This window comes from Chaetodon auriga, chromosome 16 (genome assembly GCF_051107435.1).
Source record: "Chaetodon auriga isolate fChaAug3 chromosome 16, fChaAug3.hap1, whole genome shotgun sequence".
Lineage (NCBI taxonomy): Eukaryota > Metazoa > Chordata > Actinopteri > Chaetodontiformes > Chaetodontidae > Chaetodon > Chaetodon auriga.
The window spans coordinates 11,665,625-11,686,497 of record NC_135089.1 but is presented as its reverse complement, the minus strand read 5'-3'; the positions used below and the strand labels follow the sequence as shown (position 1 = coordinate 11,686,497).

The following is a 20,873-nucleotide window of genomic DNA, read 5'->3' as shown; positions in this document are numbered from 1 at the left end:
TCAACGCCTCAGTGTGCTCCCACTCCGCCTCTCCTCTCTGACCTTTTATCAAAAGACTCACATCCCCAAACTAGTCTCACTTTGGCCTGCAGACTACTTTAAATAAGAACTTGAAACCTACATCGCAGAAGTTTAACTGTGGCTACGTAAGCCACAAACTTCCAGAGTCTCAGCTTCTCACCTCTGGGCTACATTAATTAAGCTGTCACGCTGACATCTGAATAGAGGAGCTAATACAGAACTGCACTGTATAGCGACGTGCCTGGGGCAGCTGAAAGGAGACTAGCCACAAAGAAGCCTGAAAAACAAGGTTTTTGTGGACTTTGCAAACGCTGCATAAGTCATGAGGAAACTCTGTGAGAGTGTGTGGACTTTTAAGGCTTTGCTACGTCTGGAGATACATATTAAAGCATATAAAACATATTTCTTGTGCAGGAGGAGTGTTGCGTTGAGCTTCATTTCATAAAGTTATACATAGTGTGCCCTAAATACATAATCTGAACAGGAGGTTAAAAATAAGCTAGTAAATATAAGTCCTGCAACCACCAGCTGGTACTGAGCGATGTAACTATTATTGGTGTTTATATGATGATTTCCATGATTACATACTATTGTTGTGCTTAGATTTGTGATTATTTCCTTAAATTGTTTGACCCTGCATATACTCACTGGGCGGATATATAGGACAAAATTAACTTATCAGCATGTCAACTGATAAGCAACAAGAAACGCTGGAGGCGGGAGACAAAAGAAATAGTAACTATGATAGAAACTGTCTACCGCAGTGCCACATGTTTCATTTTCAGCTATGAAATGTCCCACTCTGCATGGACAGATTGATTTAATGATGAAAGTCAAAGGATGCCTGTTGTAACTGTTCATGGTGGGTGTCTCATGTAAAAATCATCAGTGTTTAAACTCTCAAATATCAGTGTCTGTGTCCACCTGAAGCTGCGGTCAGGCAATCCACCTCTACCTCCTTCACCTGTGTAGTGGAGAAAAGTAAAAACACCTGACACAGCAGTGCAATCCAACACAAAAACACCACCAACTACAGCCTGAAGAGTCCTGATCAGTATACTGACCCTCCCCCCCCAAAAAAACCCTGTTGTATTGAACTGCAGGACAATGCACAGGTGTTTACATTTAACTGTTCAGTCAGTGTCTCCTGTGCATTGAGGTGACAGGTGTGAGACCATACCGTGGGTCAAATCTACCAAAATAAAAAGGCTGATTGGAGGTGGTCTTCCACTGTCCGTCACAGTGGAGCCTGGGTGGCAGAGGTGTGCCTTAATGTCGGGGGCTCCATCAGTCTGACAGGCAGCATCCGTCTGACAGGAGAGGGAGGATGGGACAAGGCTTGTGCCACCACAGCACTATTTTTACACAGGCCCGGACTCATATATCTATGTTTTTGGCCCGAGCGAGGACTCGTATCTGTACCACATACAACATAAATATTTTAGTTTAGCTGCCGAGACCATGGCCGAAACCCTTAGCTAGTTACATTTGACGGTGTCCGCGTTAACAGGCAACTTTAAAGTTTGTTTTGATACAAAACACAACGTTACATTAGTGGCTCGTACCGGAGAAACGTGTCGTTCTTGACTGTCGGTGTACACACCTGTTCCAGCAGGAGAAATGAATGAATAGCAGAGCAGCCTGTAGAGAGAAACGGGGCCAAGCGGCTCACCTTCAGTCCCGCCGCAGAAGTCTACAGCCCATGTCGGACATCCATCTCAGCGGGCAGCCGGGGACCGAGCAGCGTGAACCGGCGTCGTTTCACCGCCTTTCTCCCGGATTTAGCTCAGCTGTTAGGGGTTGTAGTCTTGTTTGTATCCCAGTGTTTTCCGACAGTGACACCACACGTTTGACTGCTGCTCTCCCTACAGTAAAAAACACACTTCCGGTTGTAGCTTTCAAAATAAAAAATAACTCTCATTGACACAGCGCGGTGTTGGTGTTTTAATTTGTAAGTCGAATTTTTCTTACTTCCTGCAACTGCCTGGTTGTCTGTGTCTAGCTTGACTTGACAGCTCACCCACAGACCAATCCCCCAAATCTCGCTGCTTCCGGAATGTCAAAGGCTTTTTCTATCACACAAACCGGGAATTTTAGATTTCAGATCGAAAAAACGGAGGGACATCAGAGGATGACTGCACGCTAAAATTAAAGTACATACATTTTATATTAACCCAAGTCATCATCCGACCCTTTTTCATCATAAGTGACGTTTTAAAGGTCACAGGCAAATGCTTGAATGCAGTTGGTCCATCATCAGGACCAGAGCTGGATTCGGAGCATCCTGTCACACAGCTGCCAGCTTTACCTGTCCATTTCAAACCCGTTTTAGTTTGGGCAATAAATAATTTCTCTCCTCACTACATTAAAAACAATTTACTGCCTACAACCTTCAAACTGAGTTTTTTTTTAAACCCTTCAAACTCTCAAATTATATATTAGTTTTGAATACAGTATATAATTTCTATATTTATTCAATATATACTGTACAATGATGGCGGTACATGCAAACGCTATAGATCGGGGGCAAATACACACATCCACTAAAAACTATGATAAAACTGAAGCTAACACAGCTGCAGTATCCTCAGGGAAGCTGGCTTTAAATGTGTAGCCCAATTAGATGTTTTCTGTCCAATTCTGTAAAACTATTATGTTGACAAAAGTAATGATATATGTTGCCAAAATGCATCTCATTTCAGATAAATATGAATGAAGGCAGCGTGAGTCAGTATATCAAACATCTTTGGAAAATCATGATTAACAATAAGCAAACCTCCTGATGAGTGCTGTAGACAAATATACCTCTTTTCAGCGGTCTTATTTACAATGCCTTTCAGTAAGAAAGATGTACAAACATGGTTTTAAAAACACAAAAGAGATTGCAAACAGTTTTCTTGATTCAGTGTAGCAGTTAGAGGAACAAATGACCTAGCAAGAAAAAACAGATACAAGGTGATGGTGGCTTTGGTTTGATATCACATTATTAAAAACCAGCTGCTTACAAAGCACTACTTTCTAATTTAGACAAAGAGGACAAGCAAGCGTTGAGTGCATTTTGAAAAAAATAATGCAAAGGCTCCCAGAAAGTCTGGGGGAATAATTTCAGTGCATCAGAGAGCCCATTGGACTGTAAACACCTCTGACATTGGCAAAGCCAGGCTGGTCACTGTCAAAACCTGTGGGAAGAGAAAGACACAGAGTTGAACTGATGGAGTGGTTTGAGAGATGACAGACATGATGAGGGAGAAGGGAGGAGAAACACACTGACTCTTATCTGCAGAATGACATCATTATCCTCCTGAGGAAGACAAACATCAAAGGAAGCAGTGCTGAGTCACAAGAACTCACCTTGGTGTCACTGCGGTATGTGAAATCCCTGACTTTGTCCCCATTGGCTAGTACATAGAAGGGTGGTGAGGGCACCCCGAACACCTGCAGCCCCCCCAGCACAAGACCGGCCAGGGCCCCATTCAGCTTGAGAGGATCACTCACTACCTGAGACTGAAGAAGACCATTATAATTTTTTTTTTGTCTAAAGGTAGCACAAGAGAACAGTAAGCATTTATACTTAATTGTATCATTCAGTAAAGGGACTTTTGAATCAAGTAGTAGTGCAATAACATGTAAAACATCTCCTTGTCATTTTTCCCAATGCAAATATCACTCATCTTGGCCCTACCTGTCCAGCAATGAAGATAACGTAACAATAATTTCCAGTCTCAAAGGTATCAAGACTGTCCCCGTCATCCCAGAACAAGTCGCCGCGGGCCCAGCCGCCTGCTGACAGTGCCACCGTCAGGAAGAAAGGGTTTGTGCGCGTGGCTGCGGTTGTCAAAGCAGGCTCCTTAACAAGAAAAGACAAGTCAAAGAAAACTTTGTTTCAGGTCATTTTCAACTTGTCAGTCAGGATGTCGTGATCGTTATACTTCAACGCAACCTGGTACAACACTCGATCAAATGCATCCATGTCACAACCATTTCACTGAAAACTGAGGTTACCGCTCAAATACAGCAGTTATGTTTAGAAAAATGCAAATATCCAGTGGAAAATGTCCAACAGAAAATAATAAACAATATATGTCAAGTGGGCCCAAATTTCTATCTTCTGTCAAGAAACTGCCTCTATTATCAGACAAAGCCTAACAGTGTGAACAGGTGTACCGTACTGATGACAGCAAACTGTAATATTTGTCTGAAAAGTTACTTGTGTGCACTGCCTGTTTATTTTACGCCGGCCTCAAACATGATTCTGCTACACGGAGTTAGAAATTATAAGTAGGACTTCTAAGTACTTGTATCACCTGTTTCAATTATGTATTGTGGGTTTTTCCCATCCTCAAACATTTTATGCATAATTCATCTGTGTGCCATGCTCAACAAAATGAGCTGCATACAGGCAGGTTCTCCCGAGCAGACGCCCACCTGCTGGGGGATAATGTGTCCCTCCCTCACATGGACGTTGATGGTGTCCAGAGAGGCTGGCAGGAGCAGGTATTGACCCTTACTGTAGAAAGGCTGACCCTAGAGAGCAAAACACAGATGACCAGGTGAACATGCTGAAATGCAAACAAAAACTGAATTTTGGCTTAAGACTCATGTGTCAGTTTTATTGTGGTGTAGGTTTGAATGACTCACATCGTGCAGGCTGTACCAAGTGCCAGGGGGCAAGTAAGCAGCCAGCTCTACAGCTCCTTGCTCTAAGACTGGGCTAATGAGAAGCGAACTCCCCCACAGGAACTGTCGGTCTATGGTCTGACTGTTAGGGTCAGTGGGAAACCTAAGAGGGACAGATAGTTATAGAAAGTGAAGCACGTGGTCAGAATCATTTCATTTACGTAGAACAGCAGTAGGACACACACTCCATGAAGAGAGGCCGGGCCACAGTGTCAGCAGAGGCGTGTGCATGATGGAAGAGTGTGTAGAGGAACGGGAGAAGGGAGTAACGAAGGTTCAATACACTCCGCATGGCTTCCTGGGCCTTCTGCCCAAATACATAGGGCTCCTGAGGCTGTAGGACACACACACATAGAAACACACAGACAGTGAGAAGATAGAGTTACCTCTATTCATAATACATGAAACAGATGGACTGCTCTAGACACAGTGGAAAAAACATACAGTGCAGACCACTACATCCTAAAAAAAAAAAAAAAAAACAGTGTCTCTGTCTCACAGTGTTTGCCTGGTCGTTGTGGTTTCTCATAAATGGGTAGAAGGCCCCAAGCTGCATCCATCGTACACACAACTCCTCGTTGGTGTTACCTCCGAAGCCACAGATGTCCGCCCCGACAAGGGGAACCCCGAACAGGCTGAACTGCAGCACCGCTGGGAGGGGGGGGCACAGGTGCAAGAGGTCAGTCTAAAACCCTCAAATGATCTGAGGTCACTTCAAAAAAGATCTTTCTGATGGTCTGGATGAAACTTTTATTCCACCACATACAGATCTGTCAAAAACCAGAGCAGAGCCAAAGAGAGAGCCATATCCGTGACAACAGAGTATTACGACCTTTGAGAAACCGCATCTCCTCACCAGGGATGGAGTACCGAAGCTGCTCCCAGTCACTCCTGACGTCACCTGTCCACACGCCAGAGAAGCGTCCGATGCCAGGGAAGGAGGAGCGAGACAGGACGAAGGGTCTCTTCGCTCGTACCTTCATAAGAGCGCTGAGGATGGCAGCCAACCGCGCGGTGAATACAGTATACAGTCCAAACAGTTTGGCTAGAAAGTCAAAGAGTGAAACACCCCAGATCTCTGCAAACCACATCTGATGGTCTCACCTGTGCGTGGCATAGGCCTCTGTCAGTCCATACATGTTGTGCAGGTTGTAGTGAGTGGACAGCTTCTGCTGAGCCGACATACAAAGGGTTCCTGAGTTTAACTGGCCTCCAACCACCCCTGTTTGTATAGCAGCCGGAGAGACACACAGGCTACAAATGAGTGCATCATATTTTGCAGGTATATACACAACATACTTAAATATATGAACTGATTATGAGTGTAAAGCCAACAATGTTTGTATGTCTTAAAAGGCTAGTAAGGTGCGACACTGATCCAGGACACTTACTGGGTGTGTAGGGCGGGTTCTCAAGATCACTGTCAGGACAGCCCTCCACTGAGCCCTGCACAAAACTGGCTGGTTCATTCATATCCTGAGTGGAGTATGGGAGAAGAACAACAGGATAAAATAGTCTTTCTGTGATTCTGGGGTGACGAGCAAACAACCACAAATCCATGTACATGTTTCAGAGCTGAAAAACTGACATTCCTCTTAATGTCAGGATCAGTGGCTGTTCAGGTTGATAGAAAATTACATTTTCCATTTTGTCCACTTTAGAGCATGTTGATATGTAAATGTGAATGCAATAGACTGAGGACATTGTCCCCTTTAGAGCAGGTTAAGTCAGTGAAAATTAAATGTCTAATGTTATTGTCACTAGAATTTTAATAATGTCATTGAATGAGTATGAGTATGTGAAAATGAAAATGCAAATTGGATTGCTGCATTTCATTTTGACCCAAATAACACATACAGAAATGGAAAATTATGACACTATTGTGGAATTACATTTTTATTTTTGAGTTTGCATTATCACTTTAATTAACTGCATGAGTGTGCGCGCGCGTGTGTGTGTGTGTGTGTGTGTGTGTGTGTGTGTGTGTGTGTGTGTGTGTGTATGTAAATACTCACAATCCACAGACCATCCACTGGCACTTTAGAGTGAAAATCTCTGATGCAGTCCTCCCACCAGCGTCTGGTCTCTGGGTTGGTGAAGTCTGGGAAGGCTGTTGGGCCCGGCCAAACCTGGATACACAGTATGGGAATGTGCATGATATACACACACCTGTCAATGGGAAAGAACGCCCCCCCCCCCCCGAAAAAAAAAACAAAAAAAAAACAAAACCCAAAACAAAACAAAACCTAACCTTCCCTATCAGGACGTGTCCTGTGGCATTTTTAATGAAGACATCTCGTTTCAGTCCATCATCAAAGGGCGGGTATGTTCCAGGGGGGCTGGTGCTGCTGATCCCCGGGTCCTTAGGGCAGAAAACCAGGAGTACAAGACTCAGGCACAAGTTAAGAAAGATTTGCCGCCATCTACTGGACAACATCATTAGTGATTACATATGCTCATTTAGAGAATTACACAATACTTCAACAAATTTAAACTGATGAATTGTCTGTTTTAGTTTAGCTGAATCAGCATCAGCAGTTGGTGAGTTTTTTTTTTAAAGTTAAAAGATGTCTCACCAAGATGAGGATGTACTTCATGCCACGATTGTGGAACTCCTCCACCATCTCTGGGAGGTCCCCGAATCGCCAGGGGTCAAAGGTGAATACCCTGCGCTCATGTGCATAGTCCAGATCATTCCACTGCACATCCTGGGATTTAAAAAAAAAAATGTGTTCAAATTAATACGACAGCTTTCACACCTTCATAAAACCTCTCTGATTATGGTCAAATGTGAACATAATAAATGCACATATATAGGAAAAACGTCCCGTGTGCCTCAATTATTCTTTCCGTCTCACAGAGCTTTGTGAGTACTTCACTTACCATGGGAAACTTTGCATTGTGCATACGTTGCGCCACATGCCGGGTTGTATTAGTGGTGGTGTAACCCCAGCGACACAGATGAAAGCCCAGAGACCAATAGGGAGGCATCATAGGATACCCTAGGGATAAATAACAAGATATGGCAATCCTTTAATAAATAGAGAAATGACAGCAGAGAAACACATCTACTCTTTTCCAGGTTGCCTCTGGGATCCTTCATATACACAGCACACACAGCGACATGCTTTTACATGTTTTCCACTTAAAACTACACATTTCTTTTCCTGGTCTGTACATACAATATGCCTGTTGCTCTTGCTACCTGCAGATGTGCTACTGAATCAGCTGAAGAGACTTACCAATGACCTGGAGGTACTGTCGAATAACACTTTGAGGGTCGGGACCCAAGAAAACATACAGGTCCAGGATTCCTCCGACAGCCACCCAGGTGAGAGCGGGGGCTGGCTGCAGCATCACCTCTACGCAGACATTGGGGAAGATATTTAGCAAAAATAAGTATTCTCAAAGAGAAAAAAAAATCTATACATCTAAAAATAACCAGACAAATGGCAGTGGGATGCTGTGTGTGTCTTATTGGAATAGATGGCTCGGTACCGACTGCATTGCTGTTGAGGAGGAAAACTCCATGTGCCGAGCCGTCCTCCTCCTGTACTATGTAGAATGGGTGGGAGCCATAGAGGTTAGCATCAGCCTGCAGAGGAAGACAAGTGTCAACATTTCCAACAAGAACATGCAACAGGAAGGACTACTACAGGCAATGACTACTTTGTCAAAGGTTGTATTTCTTTTGAATTGTGAGCGGTGCACCCACAGAACAATGTTCCCTTCTCACACAAGGTTTGGTTTTATTTAGGTTTTTGAGACTGGAAAAGGTTAAACTATCCAGTATTTCACCAAGGTAAAAGACAAAATACGTTAGAATTTTTTTATAACAATTTATGCAGCAGGAATGTGTTTTTTATTTTCCTGTTTCATTTCCCCTGGAGGGGTCCTGACCCTCAGGCTGGGAACCACTACAACAGACTCACATGAGGCGCCATGTCTCTGTTCCAGAGCATCAGTGAAGTCCAGTTAAGGTCCAGGAGGAGGGAGGTGTAATGCTCCCCAAGGCCAGACACAAGGGAAGAGGCCAGCGCAGTGGACAGCTGCAGGTACTGGTCAGCAAACAGCAGAGGAGCGACCGTGGTGTTCACACTGGACGGGACGGACAAACATGCACCACACGAGGATCACGTGTTACCCCAGACTCAAAGTAGTTCATTCCTCTAGATGTTTATCTCTGAGGTTATATTATATAATATTATAGTAGTTCTCAGTATTTGTATAAACCAGACAATCAACCAATTAATGGAGAAAATAATCAGCAGATTAATCCATAATGAAAATATCTTTTAATACTTAAAGGACATTTTCCTTGTGTATAAATACTCACATACTTCTACTTAAGTAACATTTTTAATGCTGGACTTTTGCTTGTAACGGAGTATTTTTACAGTGTGGTATTAGTTACTTTTACTTAAGTAAAGGATCTGAAGACTTCCTCCACCACTGACATTTGCAGTCCTACATTAAAACTGACATAGAAATATATGTTATAAATGTAAAATGAAAAGCAAAAACTATATAAACTGAACTGTATGTATGTATGAAGATGGTACTGGGCACAAGCTGATGAACCAAAAGTATATCTAAGTAAGTACATCTATATAATGCATCCTGCGTAGATTAAAACTGAAAAGAAGCACTCACATCACTCTTCCACTGGATTTTCGCCGCACTATGAAGCCAAATGGCTCAGGCTGGTATTCAGTGGTATAGAGAGCATCTCTGGGATCAGCTTTGCTCTGAGGAACACCAGCTGGGAGCTTCACTTCATATCGCTGAGACGATAAATCCTTTAACTTGAGAGAAAACAAACATCAGTTCACCATTTGCATTTCCTTCATGATGTCTTTTTAAATGATTTCAGCTGAAAAACAGCGTATGGGGCACTCACAGTGAGGTGTAAGCAGCCTGCAGATTCCTCTATGACTTCTAGATGTAGAGAGGAGATGTCTCTGGGGAGGTAGGAGGAGGTGGAGCGCGTCAGGGTGGCAGCCTGTCCTCGCGCGGTGGGAGTCAAGGGACCCATTTTATAGCCAGGGTACAAACTGGGGTAGAAGCACCAAGGTGGTCCTGCAGAGTCAGGCATAGGGGCGTAGCAGCACCCCCTCTCTTCACACTCTGTCTGGCCGAGGAGCCTGTCCCTGGCACAGTCAAAGCGGCTCTCCGGGGCCATGGCGCAGCGGGTCCCTCTGTGAGTATCAGCGTCCTGGGAGCCTCCTGGGCGCACTCCCCCTGTCTCATCTGAACTGTTGTGAGGTTTTGCTGGATTATTACTAACGAGCACTTCGTGTGCTTTGGTCTCACTTCGCGTAGCAGAGGCTGAATTAACCAGTCTGGCAGACAAATAGGCGAGGAGGAGCGCAGCTGCAGCCCAGTGAGACAACAGCGCCATAACCTCAGCAGACGTCAAAGGGCACCTGAGGTGAACCTCTGGTGCTTCGTGTCGAGTAAATATTCAGTAGCAGAGTGAGTTGTATCTATTACAAAGAGCTATTATGGACATGTAGCTAATGCAGAGGCGTTCACACTCACAGTTTTATCCATTTAGTGGACTTTGAACCGCTTTTCATTGGCTCAGCGGAGCTGGAGTGGTCAGATGTGAGCTAGCAGTTAGCTAGCGAGCAGTTCAGTGTCGGAGCTATCATGCAGCATTTCCCTCTAAAGAAACGACTTGTGAGCAGTGGCAGACAATCAGTTCGAGAGAGCGGAACAACCAGAATCAGAGTAATATTAGATGTCCATGTTATAATGAAATAACCTGACTACAGAGGAAGAAGCAAGTGCATAACCATGGGGCATAAAACTAGGGCAAGCGCACTAGGACAAAAGTGCATAAACAAATGCTGCTGCTACTTACTCTCCTCTAATTTTTGTTAATTCATAACAACAACTTCACCATCATTTCAGCCATGAAACATTACAGTTTCAACTAAGGACCTAACATACATAGCCTAGAACAACAAATGGCATTAGGATATTGTTAGGGATATTGAATTAAATGTATTTTTTTTATTAACATGTCTAAAAAGTTCCACTGGTTTTCAGGCAACTTCATAAATTGTATTTATTTATCTCTCTTTTTCTACATGGTTTGTCTTCAACATATCTGGTATTACAATGAAGAGATGAACAAACAAAGTTCTTTTGACTGTTCTCATGTCTAAAATAAAAAGATCATGAAGTACCTCCAAGTTTTTTTTATATATGTATTTTTCAAGAATAGGACTCACAATTTGGCCATATACAGTCTGATAGCTGCTGTTCTGTAAATTCACCCACTATCACTATCAGGTGAACTTGAAAGGTCAAGGAAGGAAAACATGAAACTCAATGGAAAAACAGTTTATTGTATTTGGTAACATACTTTATACACATATTTAAGAGCACTAATGTTTAGAAAACAGTAATAATGAAACAAAAATGAAAATACAACAATAAAAGTACTGGTATGCACTGTGGCATGATTCATTTCATTTGTTCGTTTGGTTGTGTAAAATACATTAAAAAATATCTACACAACTATTACATTCTGTACTTTACTACACGTTTGTCTGTTGCACATCAATATGTATACACATTTATTGTCAAAACACAAATACAATACCCATGAAAATACTTTTTAAAAAATATATCGTTGCACTGACGGTTTCTTTCCACATTGTATCATGGAAAATAGAGAGTGAGTATAAGAAAATATGAAGTGCATAAATGTGAACAGCAGTCCATCTGAACTGGACCTACAAACAATCTGAAAATAACAGGATAATAGATATGAGTACAAACAGAGACTTAAAAGCACTTGTGTGGTAGAGTAGCAAACATAGACTGCATTGTTATTACTCTGGGTATCCAGTCAATCATAGTCCACATCCATTTATACACAAAAAACTAGTTAGCAATTGTTCTGGCTTTTTAGTTTTCTTTTCAATACACTTACATACATACATACATATATAAACAAGTATAACACAGGAAAATGTAAATATCAAACGCTCTTACATCTTAAGAAACAAAACAATACTCATACCATGTGCTTCAACAATATTTGTTGTCTTTTATAAGAGAAGGTAGATAAGATATATTGCCTGCTTGACCAACTTTTACAAGAAGGCTTGTGTGATCTGAACTGATCTTCTCGTAATCTGTACATGCTCTCAGTAATGATACTGGTCCAGTGCTTCAGCAAGCTGGCACGCAGCCATGTGTGACATGTGAGCGCCATTGTTCAAGACAAATTATTTTTTCACAACAATGTTGCAGGCAACAGGGCCTCTAAAGGTAAATCCCAGGTAGAATGTGATGTTTTCATTACCATGAGGCACCGAAAGTACATGAAGAGGCTTCAAACTGAACTTCTTCTCTTTTGGAGGGCCCTCAAGGTACACCACTCCATCTTCAGTCCATCCAGAGACACATTTCAGCGTCTCGGCAATCTCAGGCTTTTTCCAGGCCTCTCCCCTAAACCACTTCATGCGTTTCTCAGAGACTGAGAACCCTTTTGTGACATTTTCAATCTTTTTCTTGTGGACAAACTTATTCAATCCATTCCCACTGCCCAGAAAAAAATGGGTGTAAATCCTTCTTTTCCGCTGAGGAATGTCCTTCTTCTTTGTCCAGTAGCCTCTTTCCAGGTGTTCAACAGCCGATTGCACAATTTCATATTTTGTCTCTTTCTCATGGTCTGTGTCATGATCCTCTGGCCAGAATAGCAAGGTAAGCAAGAACAGGGAGCTTGGTAAACATTTCCTTTTGTCAGATGGGAACTGACGACAAAGTGCCTGTAGATCTTTCAATGGAGCTACCTCTCGAGCCTGTGGTGACAAAGAATTCAGAGTAATGTGGGTCACTATGTAATTGACAATATCCTTTTGGCCAAATTTGGCATTTTTTGGATTGCTGGGGTACAAAGACAGGATGGTCTCTAGAAGAGACACTGTATCCCTTGGGTCAGTTAGCTTGGACAGGATGGATATTAAGTTCCCCCCACCAAGGTGGTAGATGATCATGCGTTTCTGGAAAGGAGTTAAATTGGCTGGGACAGATTTCCCCTGTTTTTTAAGTGCAGTTGAATAAACTTCGCTGAAGTACTTCCCATACTCTGAAGATTTTTTTGCCAACCATGTCAGTGGATGGCTGATCTTCTCTTCAGGACTTTCAGGGCTATGTTCTTCATCTACACCAATGTCTGTCTGGAAGTAACTGAGATCTTCTGAAATCCATTCCAAGGCATCTTCCATTGTCTTGTGAAGGTTTTTCAAACAGTCATGAAATGGTTCCCAGGCACCTTCAACTTCCTCTGGTATGTATTCTGTTAACAGGTACTTCATACACTCTGAATGGCCACTGGTTTTGTTTGCAAATACTTCTAATGAAGAGATCAGTTTGAGCAGGCTGCATCCAACCTCAACTTCAGCAAAAAACCCTGAACTGTTGACATTTTCCGTATCTGCATCAGCTGCTTTCTCACATTGTCTAAAACACTCCACGGCTTTCAGTGCAGTCTCCACAGCATCTGCTGTATTTTGAGCTGTCTTTGGTACATTGTCATTCTCAATAGCTTTGCATTTTGCTTGGAACCATTTTTTGTACACCTGCCCTTTTGTATCGAGTATGTATGAGTTGTTGGGCAGCTGTTTAGCTGCTGTCTCTGCCCAGTGTTTTGCCTCTTCAAACTTTTCATAAGTATAAAGAAGACGAGCAAGTTGTTGCGCAATGAATGGATTTTGATTGAAACGCTGGAACGCTTCCTTTAGCAGCTCAATTGCTTTGTCTGGCCTTTTCTCATTTTCACACACATGCTCAATCAGAGGAGAGAAAAAACTTTTGACAAACTTGTTTCCCTTTCTTATTATGGATCGCGTTATGAAAAGTGCTTTCAAAAATGACAGATATTCCTCCCTTCCAAATCTGTGTTCGAAAAGCACAGTCTCACAGAGCAATTTCATGGCCAAACTGCTTTGGGTCTGTTGGCTTCCCAAAAGCTGCTGGAGAATCTCTTTTGCAATGAGTGGGTGGATGATTTTGATTGATTCAATGTGCGTCTTGTCATCTCTCAGGTGCAAGAAGACTAGTTTAGCATGAGGGCTGAGTGACTTCTCAAACTCATGATGGCGAAACCTTTCCAAGTGAATGGTTAAGGCAAGCAAAGCTTCACAATGGGACTGAGAGATGAAAGAGTTTTGAACATAAGCGTTCAGTAGTGCTACATAGAGAATGAGCCGAGTGACAACAGATCCATGGTCAATGCCTTCAAGCAAATGTGTCACAAAATGTTTAAGGTAATCCTCTTTGAATCCTTCAGTCATCAAAACAAATGTCAGGATGAAATCAGGCTCATATCGTTCCTCAAGCACCTTTCGTTTTCCAGAAAACTTTCTCTTCTCTTCAGCAGACAGTTTGTGAGTGACAGACACATTCTGTAATGGAGACTCTTTGCATTTCCCCTCTGGATCATGGGATCGTCGGCAGCTCAACAAAATGAAACAAAGGGTTCCAGCCTTGATTTTTTTGGTGTTAGATGCAATCTCTAGTTCATTCCTGAGATCATCTAGATATTCTCTGTCTGAATCTTCAATGAGTAGCAGCACTGGTAGACACTTCTGTGGATCTTCTTCATATTCTCTTAGTTCAACTGCATGTTGCGCAACAACAGCAGCTGAGCATGAAAGCTTCACAACTGCACACCTTAGATCTTTCCTGTTGTCCCACAGCACTTGTCTTGCCACAGTGCTTCCACCACTTCCTGGATGATGGTAGATGTTTATACTAATCACCGGAGTTTCATCTGCATTGCATTTCAAAGCGCCATGGACAAGTTTGGAAGTATCGCGATATGCATCTCTTTTAATCACCCCTCCAACATACTTCTTCTCAGCAAGCCAGAAATTCAACCAGTTCACCCTCCCACCATGGTAGAACTGGCTCTCAATGTTTGCTTTCTCCTCATTAATGAAGTCTTCACTTGTTTCATCACAATGATTAACTGTTAGAATTTCCAGAGAATACATCTGCTCCTCTACTTGTGTTTCAAGACGACATGTCCCTTTCACAAAAATTGGCAAGTGTTTGCTGGTACATGCTTTTACAAGTTGTACTTGCTGCAGAGTTGCATTAACGTGACTCATTTTCATCCCAACAACACTGGACTTGTTCACAGTTTCTGTTCCGCATGACCCCTCTGCAAAGCTCTGCCACTTCTTGAAGTTTCTCTCTGATTCACAAATGCAAATGATGTCTTCATGGCCTTCCATGTCTGTGAAAAACTCATTAAAGGTGTGCAAGAGTGGTTTCTCAACCGGTGACGTGAGAAGAAAAATGACCTGGAAAGTCCCTTTCGGTAAGATTTTCTTACAGATCACAGACACAGATTCCCGTAGGAAAGTCATTTTTGTCTTGATCCAAGTCATTTCATCACATGGAGTTTCACTCCCTTTGAAGTCAGTATGGCCATTGCAAAAGATCCAGCTAGTTTGCTCAAACAGATGCAACTGGTTTGTGAAGTCTTTGATGGCTATGTCACCAGACATCCTATAGCTCTGCAGAGAATGCATGTTTGTAGCATGGTGCTGGCGGTATCTGTTGCAAAGACCTGATATGTTTGACTCTGGGTCAAAGTCAAACACGCAGAATATCTTCATGTTAAGCAGCCAGTCAATGTTGCAAAGGTCATCAGGTTTGAATTTGTTTGTGATGAGTATGAACCATTTCTCCTTTTCAATGAATTTCTTCCCACTTGTCATTAGCATTGTGAGTTTCCTTCCAAGGTCTTGGCAGATCTCTGGAGCATTGACAAACTGACTTTTCTCAGCTTCTTCTCTTTGAACATCCCGATCTCTGACTCGCTGGTAAAAATCACTAAGCTCTTTGTCAGTCACTTGCTCAGTTTTTGAACCCACCCTCCGCAGAATCATCTCTTTCTCATATTCTATTTTGTTAGCTGACTCCTTGAAGTTTGGCAGACGAACTGCATACACCTTGCTCTTTACAATACTTATTGAAGGCACAATGTCAACCTCTACCACATACCTCTTTTCTGTACTTTCTTGACCCATAACTTCAATGAACCTTGGTGGCCGCACACACTGGCGTACATGCTCCTTATCAGAAGAGATACTCTTTTCAATGTAGTCCAAAGCATCTACATACATGTCTCTCTCTTTTACAGGGATACCAATTATCTCACCATGCACGTATCCTGCATCCTCCTTACTGTCCATCACACCAAAGTGAATAGTGCCATTTGATCTGATATTCATACAGCCAGTTGCAAATTTAAGAACCTCTTTGGCAAACTTAGCTTGGAGTCTTGTGCGATCCAATGTAGCAGCTACAGCAAAAGACTTAAATTCATGGCATGGGGATGTAAGATTAAAAGCACCTGATTCAGGTTGCAGGACTCTGTGCTTTACATAAATGAAATCAATCTCTTCTTGATCAAATGGTCGTGGTCTGCAGTCATCTTTTGAAGTCAACACACATTGTTGCTGAGCAGTTTGTCTCTCCTTTAAGACACTGTCATCTTGCTGAGTCTGTGCTGAAGGACCTTCACTTGTAGACAGGCGCTGAACTGATTTCTCATTAATGTCTTTCTGCTCCAACTCAGTTTTTCTGCCACCCGTGGGCTTTTTCTTCTCTTGAGTCTTTTGTTTGCTGTTGATGAGCTCATCTCTCTTTTGAATAATCAAATGAGCAGGCCCTGGCTTCATGCCAATATTTGTCTTCAGAAAGTCCTCATTCAGTGCAAGAAGGACTATTCCATCTACTTCATCCTCATACATCTTGTCTATGTACCGGTCTTTCACTCCAATAGATCTAAGCCACGTGCTTACTTGAGACTCAGTCCAACTCTTGGGTGATTGGTCAAGTTCATCAGCTGTATTGTGGGAAAAAAAGCAATACATTTGATTATACAGACAGTAAATAACAGAATCAGAGAAGCACTATAGTTCTCTTGTACACTTCAGGGATGTTTATAGTTTGCAAAGTTAGAGATGTTCGATAATAGTAGCACACATTTTAAATGTGGACAATATTCAAAATTTTCCATTTTGTCAGCAGATCCCATTAAGTCCAAAACCAACAATACTTTCCAACTGCTCCACACTGTCTGTGGCACTTTGCCCCAGGTGTATTAATTCCTAGACTTAAAATCTTCAAAGGAGTAATTGTTTCCTTTTTTGTGGCCTCATGGGAGTTAGCCAAACAAACGGTAAACACAAGACTGACATGTGATCACCTTGTAAAACTGATATGGTAATCACTTTAGCAAATTTAGAGTGGTGTTTCTAGCCACTGTTAGTTACGGTATGGTTTCCACCAACTCTTATAATATAAGAAATATATAAATATAAATATTTGGCTCTTTAACTGATAAATGTTCCACCAGCTTCGTGGGGACCAAATTGCTGGACCCCTTAAGGTAAATCATTACATTTTAAGGTCAAGAGTTGTGTTAAGGTAAAGGTTAGGGTGAAAGTAAGGCTTAGACGATTAGTGGTTACAGTTAGGCTAAGTTTACAGGAAATGTCAGTCTATGTAATGTTCCCACAAGTGATGGAAACAGTGGTATAGATTATGGTTTGTGTTTCCCTAAAATATTAAACGTATTAAACCTCGTATAGAAGACCAAATTAAAACTCATAATACAGTGTTGGTCGAGCCAAACCTGTGCTGCACAAGAGAATATTTTATCCATTAGCACTTTAAAAGCAGACGAAAGATCAAATACAGCAAATTTCACTGCACATTACTGAAAGTACTACACTCCATTGCAAGTACTGAAAAAACTGACTTGTTACTCACCCATGATTTTTTTTTCTTTTTGTCACATTAGCAATTATGTTGTTTTCTTGTTATCACCTTCCATCTGCAAATGAAAAGATTATACAGTTACATTCAGTCCATTATCATCTATATAATACCCATCCCACCCACAGCCTGTTCACCCTACTGCCGCCTGATAAGCACCTGCCACTTATCTGTATACAGCATTCAGTAACACTCAATTTACAACCCTGTTTCCAAAAAAGTTGGGGCACTGTAAAATGCAAATGGAATGACAAAAATGTGAATGGGATGACTTGCAAAACACCCAAACCCCATATTTAAATTGAAAATAGCACAAAGACAACATATCAAATGTCAAAAAAAAAAAAAAAAAAAAATAGATGCCAGCAACACATTTCAAAAAAACACGGCGTCCATGATTTCCGAAAAGAATTTCAAATTTTGACTCATCAGACCACAGGACAGTTTTCCACCTCACCCCAGTCCATCTTACATGAGCTCGGAGAAGGCAGCAGCGTGTCTGGATCTGGTTTATAGATGGCCCTTGTGTACAGAGATTTCTTCAGATTCTCTAAATCTTTTAATGACATTACATACTGTAGACAACGAAATCCCCAAATTCTTTGCAATTTTACACTGCGAAATATTATGCTTAAATTGTTGCCCTATCTGCCAGTGCAGCCTCTCACAGAGTGATGAACTAAAATATGACAATAACAATATAATGAGTTGGAGAGAGTATTTTGTGGAAAAATCAAACATTCAGGTACAGTTTTAATAAACTCAGGACTCCTTTTCAATACACTGACTCCTAATTGTTGATTGTATACTGTTTTGTCTTCATAATATGAAATTATCACTTACTGTTATTGCACGATGTTTGTAGCCAGAACGCCCCAATACATCTGTATGTGTCAACAGCCAAAATGGCCTTACCCTAAAAATGGCTTAATTCCAGGCCTGAATTTTGACATTTAAAATACAATTTTCTTTCTTTTTCTTTTTCTTTTTTTTTTAACAGAGTCTTGTGAAATATATACAATACAGTCCTGTGTTGTATATTGAAAACGAAGTTGATCACAGACGATGTAGTTACGGACACTGTCTCACAGGCAGAACTTCATTAGGAAAATTTCAAACCTTCAGTTTCGTTTCACCTCACTTGACTCCACTTTCACCTCACTTCACTTTCGTCTCACTTCACAAGAAATTCCTCGACAGCCATGCCAAACTCCATGTAAACACGCTTTAATTATCGTCTTTTTGGTGTAATGCCTCTAGTTTCTCAACAGACGCAGTTGATTTGTATCACAATTTAAAACGCATCCGCTTCGTCTTTTATGGCGACTCCATTTACAGTTCAACCCCTAAAACAGTGAAATAGGTTTTCAGGTTTTAACAGACACTCCGCTTCAAATCCCTCTTGGAAAATCAAACACATACCGGTTTGGTCCCTAGAACTTGCAGCCAGGCGAGCCTTCTGGAGTCCCCGCGCCTTCACAGGAGGCCTATAAAACATGGGGGGGGGGAGTAAGCCTTCCGCGCGGTTCAGCCCAGCCTCAGCTCCTCACTGTCCCGCGGAGACAGAAGCACCTCATGCTCCAGCGAGTCCACGTCCATTGGCGCGTCTGCCCGCGCGGAAATCCTTTCAAATGGCCAGCAGCCGTGAGTCCGACTACCACACTCGGTATCACCGAACTTCTCGGGTCTGATGTCAAGGATGTTTCTCCGCTATGATTGGATGAGCAAAATGACGCCCCGTCGCCGTCCTAGGAAAAAAAAAAAAACGCACCCCGTGCCCACGCAGCGCAGCTCTGCACGCACCACAGTCACAGCTATGGCGACATTATTCTAGCTTTTGACACCACAGACACACAGAAACTGTTTTTTTTTTTTTTTTTTTTTTTTTTTTTTTTTTTTTTTGTGGCCTTGCCCTAAAAATGACTTAATTCCAGGCCTGAAACTGCCTCTTCAGTATGGCCGGTTTCTGATGAAAATGAAGTTGATCCTTGATCTTGAACACAGAAGATGTAGTTAAGAAAACTGTCTTGTTAAACTTCATGAGGAAACTTTCAAAGTTTCACTTTCATTTCACATTACAAGGAATTGTACTTTGAGACAGCCATGCCAATATGCAAAACAGTTGAATTATCGTCTTGTATTGACTGATATCAGTCAAATTGACAGCTTTAATTGATTTGACATCACTGAAATAAATGAATTAATTTAAAGAGACTAATGCAAGAAATTGGAAAGGGAAAGAAGGAAATAGCTTTGTAGCTGACGACATTCAATACAACATACACAAATAGTTGTCATGCTAATACATCAAATTAAAATTGATATCAGAGTATGTGGGGTCCGTGTAGCCCAATACCACCTCAGGTGGATACCACCAGGCCAAGGTAAACAGATATAATGTTAGTAAAAATAAACTTCACTAAACTTTTAATGCTGCAGGCAAGAAATGCAGAATTATGCAAAACGGCACAACAAGCTCACTTCTATTTTATTTTTTATTGTGTGCCACCAAAGGAAATAATTAAAATTTACTTGTACATGAGTATCAAGACAACTGTAATGTTAATCATACACTATTTAAAAGCGCCGCACACTTATTATGGGCTCCTGTTGAAGACAAACACATGAGGTGAGCATGAAAGCAGTTATACAACCACAGAGCCTTTGAAGTAAAGGAAGTGGGGCGCAGAAGAAAAAAGAGCATCTAAAAGTTCCAAGCTAGTTTTGTTCTCAGTCAATGCCTTTCTAGTATTGAATTGGTAACAGAAGCATTTGGTCATACAGAGGGTTATGAACTGATATGTATTGAGGCCATCAGTCCTCTGCAGTGGCCGCAGGTTCGACTCCCACCTGTGGCTCATTTGCTGCGTCGTCCCCTCTCTCTGCCCCCTTTCCTGTCGTACCTTCAGCTGTCTCTCTATCATAAAGGCTAAAAAGCCGAAAAAATAATTAAAAAGAAATATAAATGTGTCTCATTTTAAGTCTGTAGCACAACATGTGGGAAAAAATGAAATGTGCAGATCAAAGCTACTGTAAGGCAGTCAAATTTACAATTAATGAAGGTCCACAGTAAGCCAGAAGACACAGGCTGAGTACATCTGACTGCTGGAGATTGCTCAGTATGTAGGTGAGTCAGGGATTCGACGTTTGGGCTGCAGGGCAGTGTTCATATGGTCCAAATAGGAACAAAAATAAAACCTGAGCAGTACATAACATTCATCAACACATTGTATAACTTTGTTGAGCCACCTGCCAGCATTAACCATGGAATGACTGTTAAAATGAAATAGTACCACTGTGTCAAGTCCATGGGCGTTAACAGTGTTAATCATACACAAGGACCATTGTGACCTATTGTA

At 41.8% G+C, this 20,873-nt stretch overlaps 2 protein-coding genes across 4 annotated transcripts; both read right to left on the bottom strand.

Moving 5' to 3' along the window:
• Positions 1 to 1,775: 1,775 nt before the first annotated feature.
• gaa (alpha glucosidase) lies at positions 1,776 to 10,201 on the bottom strand. Of its 3 annotated transcripts, XM_076752418.1 has the most exons (21): positions 9,599 to 10,201; positions 9,352 to 9,503; positions 8,631 to 8,796; positions 8,197 to 8,293; positions 7,941 to 8,060; positions 7,582 to 7,700; positions 7,275 to 7,406; positions 6,950 to 7,060; positions 6,714 to 6,827; positions 6,090 to 6,174; positions 5,803 to 5,920; positions 5,555 to 5,688; positions 5,198 to 5,349; positions 4,884 to 5,032; positions 4,660 to 4,801; positions 4,447 to 4,545; positions 3,704 to 3,868; positions 3,373 to 3,525; positions 3,162 to 3,200; positions 1,993 to 2,093; positions 1,776 to 1,886 (listed from the first exon to the last, which is right to left on the bottom strand). In XM_076752418.1, the coding sequence occupies exons 1-21, from the start codon at positions 10,097 to 10,099 to the stop codon at positions 1,808 to 1,810; spliced, it is 2,928 nt and encodes a 975-aa protein (XP_076608533.1). In that variant the 5' UTR covers positions 10,100 to 10,201; the 3' UTR covers positions 1,776 to 1,807. The 3 variants fall into 3 exon arrangements, with proteins under 3 accessions (XP_076608533.1, XP_076608534.1, XP_076608535.1); XM_076752419.1 differs by lacking the exon at positions 3,162 to 3,200; XM_076752420.1 differs by lacking the exon at positions 1,993 to 2,093 and having other exon boundaries at positions 1,815 to 1,886.
• A 283-nt stretch (positions 10,202 to 10,484) lies between these two features.
• Positions 10,485 to 19,010, bottom strand: samd9l (sterile alpha motif domain containing 9 like). Its single transcript, XM_076752417.1, has 3 exons — positions 18,937 to 19,010; positions 17,509 to 17,572; positions 10,485 to 16,579 (listed from the first exon to the last, which is right to left on the bottom strand). The coding sequence occupies exons 2-3, from the start codon at positions 17,510 to 17,512 to the stop codon at positions 11,943 to 11,945; spliced, it is 4,641 nt and encodes a 1,546-aa protein (XP_076608532.1). The 5' UTR covers positions 17,513 to 17,572; positions 18,937 to 19,010; the 3' UTR covers positions 10,485 to 11,942.
• Positions 19,011 to 20,873: the final 1,863 nt, after the last annotated feature.